We start from the raw sequence: 17,276 nt of genomic DNA, 5'->3' as shown, positions 1-17,276 counted from the left end.
TACCTAAAGCAAGACATTAATCAGTTCATTAACATTTTAATCTTTCCTCAGAACAAATGTTAACATCTACTCTTTGCAAAGAAATTGGCTCTACTGCAGTTTAAACAATGCATGAAAAATGCATTGAATGCTATTTAGAACATATCGTATAGGAAGAAGATGATGTTTTACCATCTTAAATGCAAATGTTTTTAGTGTACATAAAGCATTATAAAAGCAGAAAGATAAGACTCAAAAAGGCATGTAAATATAGTATTTTTCTTAAATTCTCCTTGTGAGAAAAGAGGTGGATTGTGGATTTTTCTTTGTTTTAGTGTTAATTGCATTGATTTGCCTTTTTAACTGTGGAATGGTGTGAGCTGCTGTGGAGCCTGGGATGATACCAGATACTAAGAGTGGTAAAGAACAGGACAGCTTTCTTGAAGTCTATTGTATGGGTAGTCTCCATGGATGGTCTTCATCTCACATTGTGCTGAAGAGCACTTTCATTTATATGAAAGGAGAAACATGCAGTGATGGTTTCTGCTTCTGCTGTAGTTAGGGATTCTATTCCTGGTTTGAAATGATAAGAAATAAAAGAATTGGAATGCTTTACAGGTATTTTCCTTTTGTTCCATGCTGCAGCTGCTGTTGGTTATTCTTGGTGTAGAAATCCATCATTAGTTATGCTACACCTTTCCCTTGGCTACAGTTACTCTCTGATCTTGTTGGAAAGAGTCAGTGATAAATACTACTATTTTTGCATAATTCTATGCAGCTGGTAGGCCTGTAGAATATGACTGGTCACTTGGGAAGAATACAGAGAATGGAGACATTTAGAAGATGGGTTGGATAGGCTAGAAAATAGGAGCAATTTTGGTACAGAAGTGATGTACCTATCTCTAGAGACAGTAGCTTCAAAGAAGAAAACACTAGAGAAAGTTTAACGTGAGGGCAGGGTTTCAGGAAAGGAAATACTGAAGGCTTGCATTGCAGAAACTGGTGATGTTTTGATTACTTAAGAAATTTCTGTAAGAAAGAAAAATTCCATAGTAATTGCACTAACTTCCAAGAAGCATCTTATGTTGTGGGTTCTTTTTTTTTTTTTTTTTACAATGCTATTATGCAATTACAAGGTGAAAAATGTAGACAAAAATAGTTGATTCCTAGAAAACACAGCTCAAATACTACACTGAAAGGTAAAGAATTATAAGAAGGGAATAAATATGTGTATAGGATGGAATTGTAGGATCATAGAATACACTGGGTTGGAAGGCACCTCTCTACAGGTCATCTATTTGAATCCCCTTGGAGTAGGCAGGGACATCCCCAACTAGATCAGGTTCCTCAGAACCCCATCAAGCCTGACCTTGAAGGTCTTCAGGGATGAGGCCTCCACCACCTCCCTAGGCAATGTGTTCTGGTGTTCTACTACCCTCATTATAGAACTTTGGTGGTAAGGTGCCTGTCATCTGGGGATTTCAGTAGGGAGTTAGTGTTACTAACTGACAAGTCAATGGTTTAATTTACCAGTTGTGGTAATTGACAAGTTAATCCCTGGGAGAGCAATGTGCCCTTGTGGCCAAGAGGGCCAGTGGTATCCTAGGGTGCATTGAAAAAAGTGTGTCAGCAGATCAAGGGAGGTTCCCATCCTCCTCTACTCTGCCCTAGTGAGGCCCCAGTTCGGGGCTGCTGAGGCTACAGGGATGTTTAAGGGACTGGAGCACTGGTTTATGAGGAAGGCTGAGAGACCTGAGGCTTTTTTAGGCTGGAGAGGAGAAGACTGAGATGGGATCTAATAGATGTATATAAGTATATGAGGGCTGGGTGTCAAGAAGAAAGGAGCAGCCTCTTCTCACTTGCATCCTGTGATAGGACAAGGGGCAATGGATGTAAACTGCATCACAGGAAGTTCCACCTCAACATGAGGAAGAACTTCTTTATTTTAAGGGTCAGAGAGCACTAAAATGGGCTGGCTGGAGAGGTTGTGGAGTCTCCTTCTCTGGAGACTTTCCAAGCCCTGTCTGGTTGTATTCCTGTGCAACCTGCACTAGATAATATGGTCCTGTGCTGGCAGAGGGTCTGGGGACTCTGGAGGTTCCTTCCAACCACTAACATCCTGTGATCCTGTGAACACAGTTACAGACATCTAAATGTTTGAGACAAAAAAAGCCTTAGAAAAATGCTACCTATTAAATGGAATGAATTTATAACAGATGTCAAGATTCATTAAACAGGTCAGAAATCCCTTAGCTCTAAAGTTATCCAGAAAAGAAGATGGCATTATCATCTGGAACATATGCTAAGAATGAAGCCAGAGCATCTGTCATGAAAAGCATGCCACTGGGCAGCTGGAAGAACACAGAAAGCACCCACTGAAAGAGTCTCTCCATTGAATAACAGCTAAGGTTAAAAAAAAATTGTAGGACATCCTTTTGGATGTGCAAGAAAAGGCTCAGAGCAGACAAAAGCTACACAGGCAGGTTTTATTCAGTGTGAGAGTGAATCAAAGGGTTTAGGTTCTATCACAGATAGTAAGGGATGGTTAAAAAAGGGTCAGAATTGAGAAGTACAGATGAAGTAGTATACTCAATCACCATATATTGTAGTTTATTTTAGAATTTGTATGTAATTTCTTCAGCCATGAAAAGAAAATGATGTAATTAAATCTTCAGATGCATTCCCACTGATTGGCTTAATCCATAATAGAGCAGTCAGGATTACTTGCATAATAATCCATGTTTATTTTATCTGGTATCCTACAGTTAATGAGAGCACTATGGATTTCCTTTTCTCTGAAAACACTTGACTTTATAATTTTCATCACTTTTCAAGAGTTCTGGAGTTTCTGAACTAGCAGCTCTGTGCACTTTACTGTCTTTTAACTTGCTCTACTATTACCCTAATGTAACGGTTTGTGGTAGGTAAACCTTAGTGCACAGTAGATGTAGTGAGACACCTCCCTTGGTAGGCTCATTCACCAGTCATGTCAGGAAGTCATCATCCACACACTCCATGAGCTTCTTCGATTGTTTCTTCTGTGCTGTGTTACTTTACTGGACATCTGATAAAAATAAAGTCCCCCATGAGCACAAGTGCTGCTGATTTGGACACTTCGGCCAGTTGCCTATAGAATGCCTCATCAGCCTCCTCATCCTAGTTGGGTAGTCTCTAACAGATTCCCAACAGGATATCTGCCTTGTTGGCCTTTCCTCTAATCCTTAGTGTAAGCACTTGACCTTACCATCACAGTCATTGAGTTCAGCACCATCAAAACACTCCATTACATACAGTACCACTCCACCATTTCTTCCCTGCCTGTCCCTTCTGGAGAGCTTATGCCATTCATTACAGTATTCCAGTCATGACAGTCACCCCACCACATTCTGTGCTGGCAACTGTCATAGCTGCCCCAGTGCACAATGGCTTCTATTTTTGTTTGTTGCCCATGCTGTGTTCATTGGTACAGATGCATTTGAGCTGGGCTATCAGTTTCAGCCCTGATGTGGGCATGCAATCCCTAGGCTCGTTTCTAGTGAATTTGTCTTGCTTCCCTGTAGCATAGATCCAGTCAGCATATGGGGCCTTCTGTACCCTTCAGAAGAGAGTCACCTACAAAAATTACTCTCCTTTTTCCCTTAACACAGGTAGTCCTCCTGCATGGGGCTGTCTGAGTCACCCCAGGCAAGCCTCCGGACCTACTTCCTCGGTAGCCTGGCCCTCCAGTTCAAGAGCCCCATACCTGTTGTGTAAGGGCAAATGAGAAGGTGCAGGAAGCCGGGGTGGGATTTGCCTGCCTCCATAGGTAGGGACTTGTTTCTTCTCCCCTGTGTCTTTTAGGTCTCCTCCTTCTGCCTGGTGGCAGGAGGTGAGGGCATCCTCTGCTTCTTGATGCACCTCCATCTGCTACCTTTACCTCAGGGTGTGTCTTCACCAGTCTGTTTCTCTCTCACACTTCCTGATACTCCTTCATCTTTTGAATTTCTCTTCCAGCTCTGCCACCTGGCTGAGCAGATCATTGACCTGTTCACACTGCACATGGGCTTCCTCTCTGCTGTCCTCTGGTACCAGCGCCAGGCTCAGACACTCTGCAACCAGGCACTTGGACAGCCTCCCGTCCGGGGGGAATTCTGTTTGGGTTCCCACATTCCTCCAGGCAGTTGCCTTTACACGTGTGGTCACCATGCTGGGCCTTCAGGGAAGGGACCAGTTACAGTCAGCACAGCTCACCTCTGTGCTTGGTGGCTGTGGCTGCCTTTCCTGAGGCTTCTTCTAGGCTGTGGTTGTTCATGCCTCGTTTAGGTAGGGGGTGAGGGGGAGAGCGCTGCCTCCGCTCAGGCCACCTGAGCAGCCTGCCCACAAGCTGCCAGCTCTTAGAACAGAAAATCCCAAATGACCTCTTTGTTGGCTGGTTTCGCTGTGATTTCCTCTCCCAGTGCAGACCTAACCTACACTGGTGCTGGTCTATTTGGCAAAGCATTTTGTTAGAATACAACAATCTGAACAAAGTTCGTCCAAAGCGAACACTCAGTAATGTCTCAGCCTTGGTAAACTGCCTCGTTTTGTATTCTGGTTTTCCTCTTAAAATTTTCCAGGCAAAACTACCAACAACCCAAAATACTTCACTCAGTAACCTGGAGGCACTCCCAATCAAGTGTTTGTGTGTTTGTCTGTATGGTACAGCTTTAAAAACCAAAACCAAACAAACAAAACCCCAGAAAACCCAAACATTTTGGGTTGCTTCTTTGGTTGTTTGTTTTCCCCCTGGTTTCATCATCTCATTGACACCCAACATAACATGTGGGAGTGATTGCTTCCTGTGAGCAGTTTGAACAAGCCATTCACCTTCTAGCTGCATTTCATGAGTGTAAGTAGTTAACCGAAACTGTTCCACTTAGCAAGATAACAAGTTTAGGCAAAGTGAACAGCTCCTTAAACATTTCAGAGTTACAGCTCCTTAAACATTTCAGAGTTGTATTGCTAGTTGCAGCTTTTCTCTTTCTCCCACTTACAGTATGTTGAGTTTGTAGTGATTATTTCTTAATGCCCCTGTAAAGGTGAGGCATTAGCTTGCAAAGGCAATTTAGCTGCTCTTACAGGCTTAACACTCAGGAAACAAAATTTGGTTTATTTTGAAATATTTACAGATAATTTTGTTGCCTTTTGGTATTGATGGAACTCAGTTTAGATGCCTTCCTCCCATGCAGTGAAGGTAAGATATCTAGCTATTGTCAGCCCTTCAGAGCCTGTATGGTTACAGGTTTTTGCTTGGACAGATTTGACTTCTGGTTTATTATGTAATTAGATCAAGTTAGGACTGTATGCAAAACTTCATTTAACAAAGTTTCATTAGAAGTTGTCCATTCTGCTTGTGAGCAGCTTGTGATTTTGTATATGTGTATATATATATATATATATGTGTATATATATATATATATATGTAAGCCATGAATATATTTTCTTCTTTTGATTCCACGACTGGGGTGTTTCATGCTGAGGTGTTTATGTTCCAATTTGTAGCCATTGTATTTTGCTTCCCTATTGTTCCTGGCCACATTCTTTGTTCTAGACTAAGTGGAGTCACTTGCTCTAACTGTGTGCCAAACTTGGTATTTTCTTGCAAATGGACAAATCAAAAACAAAGTAGTCTTGCTGTTCTCTCAGGACTTTTCTCAATATATTATTTGTTTCCCTTTAATTTGGTATTGATATTGGTGTGCAAATGGTGGTATTTCAGAACTTTTATCTTTGCTTGGTAGGGTGGAATAAATTCTTAGTTTCTTTGATTTGACTTACAGACAAATCTTTGTTAATATAAAGCTTAATGATAGCTGTTTGTTATGATATGTGTCCTTTTGTAACATCATTGCATTGTTTGTGCTTTGCAGATCTTTTCAATGGGAAACTAATTTCTAAATCCAGGCTGCTTTTTCTAAAGAACTCTTACTGTCTAGGTGTCTTTTCCCCAACATTTTAAATGATGGACGTGAGAATAATTATCCACTTATTATTTGTTTGAATTTGGTATTACTGATCAGTAAGCTGAATGTCAAAAACACACTGAAGAGATTGAGTATAATGAAAAAAGTTATTTAACTTCAGCATCAACACAGATAAAACCACCACAGAGCAGTCATCTTAAAAAAAAAATCAGGATGTAAGATGTTTTTAGCAAATCTGTTACAGAACCAGAAAGAGCAAAACAAACATTGTAAAAGTTAAAAAATAAAAACCTGGTTACATATGAATCACAGAATCATAGAATCAACCAGGTTGGAGGAGACCTCCAAGATCATCCTTATCAGTGATCAGTAATACCAAATTCAAACAAATAATAAGTGGATTATTATTCTCACTTCCATCATTTAAAACGTTGGAAAAAAGAATCTGAGACTTTTAATGAGTGGTGATATCAGAATGATCCAGAGTATTATTTATTCTGGGAAGCTGAGTGAATAATACAGTTTTTAATCTGTTGATTCCATCAACTGTGGTAGTGTTACCACAATTTTGTCTTTTATTGACGTGCCATATTACTTTTAAGTTTGCCACTGGCTCTTTCTTTGGTGTGTGTTTGTTCATTCTAATCCATCATGAAGAGTGTTTGAGATAGTTTTTCACTGATCAGTATTTTTAAAAATGCTTTTGTTTCTGTTTGGGATGGTTTAGTAGTCTTCAGTGTTTTCTAAAGAAAGAGATTACATTTTTAAATCAAAAGAAGTTATTTTTGTGATGCTTTATTCTCTGGGAAAAAAAAATCAAACCCAACAATTCTGCTGAATTTTCAGGGGTGGAAAATATACCTTGAGAAATGTTAAAAATCTTTGGCCAGTGGTCACCACAGACCTCTTGTTTTGGTGGAAAAATTAGATGGTCTTTACTTATACCCCCTTCTGTTAGGTATTTTTTGTACATTGTATGAGGTTTACAAAAGCTCTTTGAAAGTGGAACTGTCCTTAGGTTGGATGTTACTTTAGTGCATTTACTTCTGTTTGAGAGTTTCCTTTCAAGTTTGTGCTAATTTTAAAGAGAAAATGCCAATTTATCATCCAGGTTTTTTGAGGTGTGTGGATGTTTAGTTTAAATTCTGTCTTTTTTCATTCCTCTTTCTTTGTTGTGATGCTTCAATAGACTTGAGAGTAGACTTGATGACCTAGGAGAGTCTGGTATTGTGATCTCCTTGGCTGTTCCTTTTGTACTAGCAGCCTGTAGATGTAGTCGTACAGGGAATAAATTTTGGAAGTGTTTCCCTCCTCTTTGTCTTGCCTCTAGCAAAATAGGATAGGGAGCACCCAGTATGTCCATGTTCCTAAATGTTAGTGTGATACAAGTTCCCTGCATATAGCCTGAACGTTCAGCAGATAGTCTTCTATCTTTTTGGAAGACTTGCAGACAGTCTTCTCACTGACATCTTTGTCAGGCACCTCATATTTTAGAGCTCAAGCAATGTAATTTGTAGGAGAGCAGACACACGTGATTCTTTGTGATAGCAGAGTAGTTCACCTTGCTCTATTTAGCAGTCAGCTGTGCAATGACGCTAGTACCTGAGGGCACCTTAAGAAGAGATAATCTTACAGCCAGGAACAAATCCCTTAGTGAAGGAGGATTCTTCCACTTTCTACTTTAATAAATGATGGGAGTTTCCTGTGATGGGTAAGTGTTTCTTCAACGAGATAACTACAATAGCAGGAGTGTGCACAGCAGATGAAACTTAATGTGGAGAATCTTTAATGTTTTCTTAAAAAAGGAAACAGCTTTTACCATAAAGCTGTAATTTTTGCCATTAAATTCACAGCTTCAGCTTTTGGGTATCTACAGAAATACATATCCACAGAAATATTTGGGATTCCAGCCCCCAGCAGGAAGGATTTGTTCCACTGACACTCAATTTTCCTTTTCTCACCTTCCAGCCAGTGGCAAAAGAAGCTCTAAAATCTGTAGGTAGATGAGTCAGGATTAACTTGCTGGTCACAGCTGCCCTAACAAATGGCTATCTAAGCATGTGTAGCCAACATTAAACTCTGTTCCTGATAGATGTTTGCTTTGATTTCCTGTCTCACTCCCACCCTCCAGCTTCCTCTGATTTATGTCATCTAGGACTTGTGACACGATACCTTGGTAAGCATTTAATTTTGAGGGCTTGGAGTATTTTGAATCTGGGAAATGCTGTGTCATTACTGGTGGAGACAGAAAGTTTGGCATACTTCTGGGGAGTTAGTGTACATTACCACGTAGAATTCTACTTAGCTTCAGTGCCCTCTGTCCTCTTGGGGTACAGTTTTTGTTGCAACGTGGCATTTCACACTCCTTTTGTAGTCTTAGACTTGAATTCCCTACTTATTAAGCAAATTGTGTGTTTTAACGTGCTGCTACAGGTGCTCATTAGAACTATTATTCCAACAGCTGATCGTTGTTTCACCCTTTTTTTGTAAACTTCCATTTTAAAAAGTTGAGAAAGCTCCCCAGCAGACTTTTTTATTTCATTTGCTCTGTATAAAAGAGTCGATTTTTTTTCCATTGTTTGTTCTTGTAGCTCTTAAATGCTTAGAAACCTCTTTTCAGTTGCTGCAAGTAGTCTAAAGAGGTTTGGTTTACTTTCACCTGTGGCTGTGGTTGAATGCTTTGTTTGTGGTGCCAGGTACAATAAGAGCTCCATAATCAGGTAAATTACTTGTTTCCAAATGGCTTGGATGCTTTGGGAATGTGAATCTGCTTTCTGAAACCTCCTTCTGAATTTTGAAGCCCCTTGTCCAAGAAGCCTGAAACACAGGAATAGAAGAAACAAGGCTGTGAGCTTTGATCATACTGATTTTTAGGTTTGCATAAACTTATTTCAAAACAGGATTGTTTTTATTGGATATGAATATCCAGAGACTCAGCTGGCATTCTTTTCAGCAATCTAGTAGGTGATACAGGTACTTCTTTTTCATGTGTAGTTTGTTCCTACATTGTGTTTAATAACTTTTCTGGATTAGAGGAGCCCAACCTGAATATTGCCTGGATAATTTTTTTCCCTTCAATTTAACTTTCCAGATATTTATTTGCCCCTGTGGTATGTAAGTGCATTGATACATACCATATCAGTGAAGTAGCATAAGATGATGATACTGGAGTAATGTTGAATTCTGGCTTAATTAATTTTAACTCTGTGGTAGCAAATTTTTACCTTTTATATGTTTAGAACACTGTTTGATATGTATGAATTCTTCAGTAAATGCACCTATTGAAAGAGTTGCATTTTGCTTTGTTTCTGTGAAGTACTGTTTACTTAATAGAATAGGAAGGATATGTTTGTGAGCTAGCACACTTGCACAAATTACACATTGAATACAAATTGGAAAGTAAATTGTGTTTTCAGATACATGTTCTATCATGTCAAAGATTTCTGTGGTTTGGTACAACTGTGGTCCTTGTTAAGAGAAATACTTTTTCATAGTTTTGCTGTTTTTTTTATTTCTTGGTGCTTTGTAGCTATTAGATTTGGAGGATTAATTTGAAACCTGGCAGAAGTGTGGCTATAGACAGGGATAGGAGGTAAAGCTTATAATTGCAGCCCTCAATGTCTAGGGTGAGGAGGAGGGACTTATACTCGTGCTTAAAATAATTTTAGTTTACATCAGGAATGCAAATTGTGACTTTCCCTGCATTAGGAGAGTATAGCTATTAAATATAGCTATTAAATACGTAATATAGTTATTAAATACAGTCTACAACTACCTGAGAGGAGAGTGTGGCCAGGAGGAGGTTGCTCTCTTCTCTCAGGTGGCCAGCGCCAGAACAAGAGGACACAGCCTCAAGCTATGCCAGGGGAAATTTAGGCTCGAGGTGAGGAAAAAGTTCTTCACTGAGAGAGTCATTGGACACTGGAATGGGCTGCCCGGGGAGGTGGTGGAGTCGCCGTCCCTGGGGCTGTTCAAGGCAAGATTGGACGTGGCACTTGGTGCCATGGTCTAGCCTTGAGCTCTGTGGTAAAGGGTTGGACTTGATGATCTATGAGGTCTCTTCCAACCTTGGTGATACTGTGATACTGTAAATATATATTATATAATATAGCTATTACATTAAATATATAGCTATTAAACATATATATTACATATATAACTGTTAAATATATAATATGTCCATAATAATAAACGTTTGCTTGTGAATACACTTAAGAAGATCATTACAAAGATTCAGACAATGAAATGAGGCTTCTAATACAAGACAGAAGTTAGGTACTTGAGAGCTCCTGTAGAAGTTTGTAGTTGTGTGAAACTGTGAGCACATTAATGGTTTATTTGTACAGTGAAATGTTACATACATAAAAATACAAAAGCTTGTAATAGTTACATCAAGCACTGTAATGTTACTGTACCATGTAACTGAATGCTTGCAGAAGGTTTTGCCTGCATAGATCTTTGATGTCTCTGCTGGGCTCAGTTGAGATGATTTTGTATTGCTCTGGTCTGTTGCAGCCTTCCTTCTTAGAGTGGTCATTTAACCTTAAAATGATAGATTCCAAACTGGTAAGGCACTGCATTTTAAATATACATCAATTGTAAGATAAAACATAGTGATAGAAGACTGAAAAAAGGCCTTGACTTTGCAAATGAATGTAGACTTTGCCTTCAGATTGGTACTGGCTTCCTTGGGGTTTCTCACAGATGCCTCCTGCATCTGATGTACTGTGTGGATAGAGGAGATGTGTAGTTCTCTGCATCTCAGCAGAGTTTTGCTTCAACTCTGCGTTGGTGGCCTGTGGTGGTGGCTAATCAGAGAACTTTAAAATGAGATAAACACAACAGATCAGGTCTGTCTGTTGTTTCTAACAGGCTTCTATTGTTATTCTATGTAATTAGTGAAATCTTTGTTCAGTAATGCATCTTGTGTTCTCTCTCTCTTTGTCCCCTCCATCTCTGGTCACCAAGATGTTGAAACATCAATACTAGACATGTACATCCCTAAGGTTAGGGCTCTGTTTTTCTGAAGAACCTACTTCCTCACTGAAGGAATTTACTTTTGCAGAGCCTTCATTGCTTATACTTTGGAATGTCCTTAAGTGTAGGAGTGCCTGAATTAGAAATTAAGGGCTGCCTTCAAACAAGATAGAGTTATACTTCTTGTGTAGCTTATCCACAAAATTGTAAAGCTATGCCAACACATATGTGCATATTTTTTTACATGTTAAAAATGGAAAAGTATGTTTAAGTCTGCTTTTCACATGATTTCAAACTCACTGAATACAGACAAGACTGTAAAAATTTCCTTACAATGTGAAAATCAAGTTTTATTGCTTGCTTGTATCACAGCATCACAGTATCACCAAGGTTGGATGAGACCTCACAGATCATCAAGTCCAACCCTTTACCACAGTGCCCAAGGCTAGACCATGGCACCAAGTGCCACATCCAACCTTGCCTTGAACTGCCCCAGAGACGACGACTCCACCACCTCCCCAGGCAGCCCATTCCAGTGTCCAATGACTCTCTCAGTGAAGAACTTTCTCCTCACCTCGAGCTGAAATTTCCCCTGGTGCAGCCTGAGGCTGTGTCCTCTTGTTCTGGAGCTGGCCACCTGAGAGAGTATCCGCAAAGGAATCTCACAGTGTATTGGCAGTCCATTTTCCTGAACTACTGTTGCTCTAATTCAACCCACCTTGAGAGCTGGCAACCACTGTCTTGGTGTGAAAGATAGAAGAGTGCAGGTGCAAAACAGGGGAAAAAAAACCCAAGCCTTTTTTTCAAGTAGCATCAATTGTTTTCTCTGCAGTATGTGGGAACACCAGAATGTTTTTAAATTAAAAAGGGGGAAAAAAATCCATTGTGTTTGTAATAGCTTTATGTGTTTGGGTTACTTATTTGTCATTTGCAGGATCCATATTGCTATCTTAAGCAAGCTAATTAGGTTTCAGCTTTTCAGAGGGAGGCTGGAAGGCTCTCCTGCAGTTGTGGGGCTGTGGCGGGGTGCATGCAGCACAGCTGCTTTCTGATGTCAGTCGCTATTTCAATGCAATGCAAGTGGGAGAGGAAGAGCATTAAAAAGACAGTTTTTAAGAAAAAAAGTGTCGTCAGTAAGCAAATTATTTTTGTCTGTGTTGTTTTGATTAGGATATGAAATGACAAGTAAAGTCTGATTGCTACAAAAGAAATTACATCTGGAGAGTTTAACTGGGGCAGTTTCAGAAACTTCTGGGTGGAATGTGTCATTTTGCCCCCCAGCACTTGGGAGACGGCTGGGATGTCTTTAGCAGAACTTGTCATGCTGCCCGTGTTCACCTGGCCTTGGAGAACGGCAGAGTTCTCTCTCCTCAGTGCTCTGTGCTTCTTAGGATTTAACGGTGTTGGAAAAGCAGAACGGCTGCCTGGATCCGTGTGTAAGGTGCTCAGTAGTTATTTGTTGATGGGGATAAATGTTCTTAGGTTTCTTTCTTGCCTTTGTAGGCATCCTTTTGCCTTGCCTGTTGTGGGGTTTTCTTGGGTTTTGTAGCTGAGGGTTAAAATAGGCTCAGGTAATTTCTGCTGGTCTTTGTGCTTCAGGAGCTCTGTTTCCAGTGTGAAGTGAAAAATGTTTTTTGAGATGCTTCTTATGATGGACTGGCATTTTCCTTTCAGATACATACACAGTGGCACATGGGTCTTGTGACAGGGTAAGAAAGCTGAATTCACACAGAATTCATCCTGGCCTGTATCAGGAGCAGTGTGGCCAGTGGGACAAAGGAGGTTATTCTTCCCCTGTACTCAGCACTGGTCAGGCCACACCTTGAGTACTGTGTCCAGTTCAGGACCCCTCCATTCAAGAGAGATGTTGAGGTGCTGGAAGGTGTCCAGAGAAGGGCAACAAAGCTGGTGAGGGGCCTGGAACACAAACCCTGTGAGGAGAGGCTGAGGGAGCTGGGGGTGTGCAGCCTGGAGAAGTGGAGGCTCAGGGCTGACCTCATTGCTGTCAACAACTACCTGAAGGGAGGCTGTAGCCAGGTGGGGGTCAGTCTCTTTTCTCAGGCAACCAGCAACAGAACAAGGGGACACAGCCTCAAGTTGTCCTGGGGGAGGTCTAGGCTGGATGTTAGGAGGAAGTTGTTGGCAGAGAGAGTGATTGGCATTGGAATGGGCTGCCCAGGGAGGTGGTGGAGTCACCGTCCCTGGAGGTGTTCAAGCAAAGCCTGGCTGAGGCACTTAGTGCCATGGTCTAGTTGAGTGGCTAGAGCTGGGTGCTAGGTTGGACTGGATGATCTTGGAGGTCTGTTCCAACCTGGATGATTCTGTGATTCAGTATATTCAAATCTGCTGAGAGTCCTAATTTGCTCCCAGTCTTTTGTGTACACGAATCACACTGTGATTTTTATTGGTGTTCTTTCTCCTCGGCTTACTCCATGTCTCACTAAGGTAACTTGTAGCATTCTTTTTTCTCTTGAAAAAGTAATATTAATTTAAAACTAAGAATATTATTATGCAATAAAAAAAAAACTATGTATGCAAAAAAAGGAGAACATCTGCCTTCCAAATGTTAGTCAACGATTGTAATTAAAAGGTTAAATAAAAGCTGAGGCAAGCTTTGAATTTTGAGGCAGTTGCAACAGCTAGTAATCTGACTTACTGCAGACATTTTTGTCAAAGTTGAAAAAGTTAGAGCTAATTAATTTCTTGGGAGACATATGATGAAATTGTAGGTGTGATAACATATTTGAGTAACATATGGTCGTTATGGGGCACCTTTCTAATGATTGAGCACTAAGTTAAATATAGAATTTCCAGTTTTTCACTTACTCTATTAGTGGTTCTAACTACAATTTAAACTCTCCTTATTTTTAGCATTGTGCATCAGATAAGATTTGTTATACATGTGGAAGGAATTGAGAAAATACTGCTGTCACAGTATTATGCCGTGGTGAAATTTACTGAGACAATCTCTCTTTGTCTTAGGCCTCTGATATAGGTAGCATTAACTGAGATTGTTTGCAGTTCAACCTGTATTTTGTAAAACATAAAACTTGCTGTGACTGTTTAGGTGTGTATCCTTCAAAGTAGGAGTGAAAATATTTTTGTAGGATTGGTAGTGTGATGGTTTGGGTGTTCCCTGCCCCCTCCCACTTTAGAAATCACCCAGACTAGACTCAGCTGGCTCGGGAAATTGGATGAAGCTTATTATTTACAGCTTAGCACAATATACAAGGAGATATTTACAGTAGATACAGTTATAGACAGAAATAGACAAGGTAAAAGGTAACACAGAAACGCAACATCCCTCCCAGTAACCTCAGTCCCCAGGAGGGGCTCTCAACCACCCCTTCACCTTCCCCCTACCCCTCTCAACCTTACCCCAGTCCCAAGGAAGAATGGAGGTTTGGCCAAGAGTTTAGGAAGCAAAGTGGATTAGCCCAAAGTGGTTGATTCTATGATTCTATTCTAAGAAGTGCTTTGAAGTGTTACAGGAAGCATGATAATGATTATTACTTGAATGTGGGCCTTTCCTACAGGAGAGTGAAAGATTTGTGCCAATGTTTAGAGAGCGAGAGAAGTTTCATATTGCTTCAAAGGAGCAAATGGAGAATTGTGTGTTGGTAGCTATGGTGTTAGCATAAAGGAAAGCAGCCTGAGAAAGTGCAATTTTCATGCAGCTAACACATCTACCAGAAAGCACAATGTCATTTGTTTTTGGTTTTATTTTAAATTTAAATCTAGTGCTCAAATTGTATTTTCTGGCAGGCTCTTTGGCTAAGGAGAACCAAATAATGGTGTCTCCCAATGAAATTGTGTTTAGCTGTTTGGTTTTCTTTGGTTGTGCCTGGCAATTATAATGTGTACTAAGAATTACTCATGAAAATATTTTTAATGGGTGTAGTACATTACAGATGAAGTTTCTCACATCCTACCTTCCCCCCTAAGCTGTCCCACTGATCAGACTGTTTATTAAATATTTGTAATAGCATGATCACAGATGGAAGTAGGTAGAATCACTTTAAAATCTAGAAGCCTTACATGGTTTGCTGATGATAACTGCCTTTTGCTAAATTAGAAATACTTCTGCAGCCTTTAATTGATAGTTTTGTCTAAATTAAACTAACTTTGTGAATGAGTTACTCTTTCAGTAGCAGAAGGAGATTGAGTACCTGTTGACAGTGCAGTAGAAGATGTGGGTGAGAAGGGCTTAAGGCAGTTATGTTCAATCCTGATAAGCCTAATATGCTGTATACATGAGGCATTTGTCTATTTTAACCTTTTTGCCTGTGAGTGACATTTGTATGTTTTTATTCCAGCTTGTTTGCCTACAAATAGATGTTTTAATTGTGAAGTATTCTCAACTGAAGTCATCAGCGGTACACTTAATAATCATGGTGCCAGATGTGATGAGGTCAGGTCTCCAGCCCTTCACGTATTTATTTACTTATTGTTGAAAATCACTGAATCCCAGAAGGGACTAGTGATCAGGGAGAAGGCTGTATGCTAAAAATCTAATTAAAGATATAAATACCATCCCTCCACCTCCCCAACATCTTACGGCACATGAACTCTCGCATCTAAGCATTTTAGGATGCTTTCGTAGCCATCTGTAGAGGGAGGATCATTGATTATGCATTAGCCAGATAAAAGAGATCTTTCTGATACGTTTCTCTCCACACCAGATACCATTCCACTGCAAAATACTGTGGTATCTTGATCAAATGATAACCCCAATTTTTGTTTTAATGAGCAGTAATAAAAGCATGCTGTATAGAGAACACAAAGTATATGTTATAATGAAAGGTTGAGTTTCTCTTAGTGATTTCAGATAGCTGTATAAATCATAGGAGGGGAAAAAAATCTTGATGAATCACGCTTAACATGAGTCACCACCAGACACCCCCTTCCCACTCTTGGTGTGCGTTCCCTGCACTGTCTCTTCTGAGTTGAAATACTGTAGCAGCAGTTTTGACAAAACACTGTTTTCTGCTTGAAACTTTGAACGTTCAGTTTAGCATTATTGAATTTTCATAAGTTAGGAAGATAATGAAAGGAAAAGTATACAGAGTTGGTTGTTATGAGAAACAAATTTGCTCTCTGCATTTGTTTAGAAGATGATAGTATAGTGTATTAAGAGGGAACATCAGACTAGATATTATCACAGTATTATCAAGGTTGGAAGAGACCTCACAGATAGGTTCTGTAACAGAGAGAGTGAGAAGTAGTTTGTGAAGAGACAGGAAAGATCCTTACAGCTTCATGTGGGAGAGGGACAGTGTGTTAAGAATGAACCTCAGACTAGATAGGTTCTGTAACAGAGAGTGAGCAGTAGTTTATGAAGAGACATGAAAGGTCCTTACAGCTTCATGTGGGAGAGGGACAGTGTATTAAGAATGAACCCCAGACTAGATAGATTCTGTAACCTACAGAGTGAGCAGTAGTTTGTGAAGAGACAGGAAAGATCCTTACAGCTTCGTGTTGGAGAGGGACAGTGTATTAAGAATAACATCAGACTAGGTAGGTTCTGTAACATACAGAGTGAGCAGAAGTTTATGAAGAGACATGAAAGGTCCTTACACCTTCATGTTGGAGAGGGACATAATATAGAATAAATTCCTGTTCTGTTGCTGATCACTGTGTTAGAGGTGGTAGATCACAGCATAAACAGTTTTCCTGATAGGAGCCCCATAATGATTTTGTAAAAGAATTCGCAATAGTGGAAAGCTATTACAGAAAGCTAAACTTCTGTTTGTTTGCTTTAAAAAATATTCTTCCAGCTTTCTGTATGGAAATAATTCCAAACATTCAGATGTCCTATGCTAAATGAGATATTGTAACATTTCTCATTGATGAACAGATCTGCATTTGTACTTTTTCTGTGGTTTAGGGTTTTTCTTTGGGCTAGAATGTGATAACTGCAAATTTTGGGCTATATTTTCCAAAAGTTTAAGGGAATTTTTCTTTCCACTCCTTGCTACCTTTTGAAAAAAATACATTGTGGACCATTTTAATTTTGTTTTTACCTCAGCAGTTCAACAGTGTGAGAGACACTCATGTAATTTAGATAATATATCAGCTGGAGCAATTTCTGTTCTATAGCTCTCAGTTATTTGATACTGTGAGTGAATGGTGTTACTGCAATTGCCACTGAATTTTGGGCTTGGCTTTTTTTTCTCTGAGGCTGTGTCTGTTTGTTGTTAATTTGTAGGGTTTTTTTCTTTTTTTTTTTTTTAATTTTTTTTATCTCCTATAGATACAGAAATCCAAGAAAAAATATGGTGTGGTGGAAGTATATCTTTGGAGTAAAATAAAAATATAAATTAATATGTAGGTAAAGAAATGCAACATGCAGAATTCACTGTCAAATATTACACACAC

General features: G+C 39.7%; 1 protein-coding gene across 5 annotated transcripts in view; it reads left to right on the top strand.

The window, feature by feature from the left end:
* Nucleotides 1-17,276, top strand: part of AKT3 (AKT serine/threonine kinase 3) — a 151,263-nt gene that overhangs the window by 26,781 nt on the left and 107,206 nt on the right. The window contains exon 1 of one of the 5 annotated variants that reach the window (XM_064158658.1): nt 7,619-7,632. The exons of 3 other annotated variants lie outside the window; for them this stretch is intronic. In XM_064158658.1, the coding sequence (XP_064014728.1) occupies nt 7,629-7,632 (4 nt within the window). In that variant the 5' untranslated portion in view covers nt 7,619-7,628. Of the gene's footprint in view, nt 1-7,618; nt 7,633-8,578; nt 8,642-17,276 lie in introns of those variants that run through there. One more of the 5 variants, XM_064158659.1, reaches the window with a different exon arrangement.

Source organism: Pogoniulus pusillus, chromosome 18 (genome assembly GCF_015220805.1).
Source record: "Pogoniulus pusillus isolate bPogPus1 chromosome 18, bPogPus1.pri, whole genome shotgun sequence".
Taxonomy (NCBI): domain Eukaryota; kingdom Metazoa; phylum Chordata; class Aves; order Piciformes; family Lybiidae; genus Pogoniulus; species Pogoniulus pusillus.
This window is presented reverse-complemented; position numbering and strand designations above follow the sequence as displayed.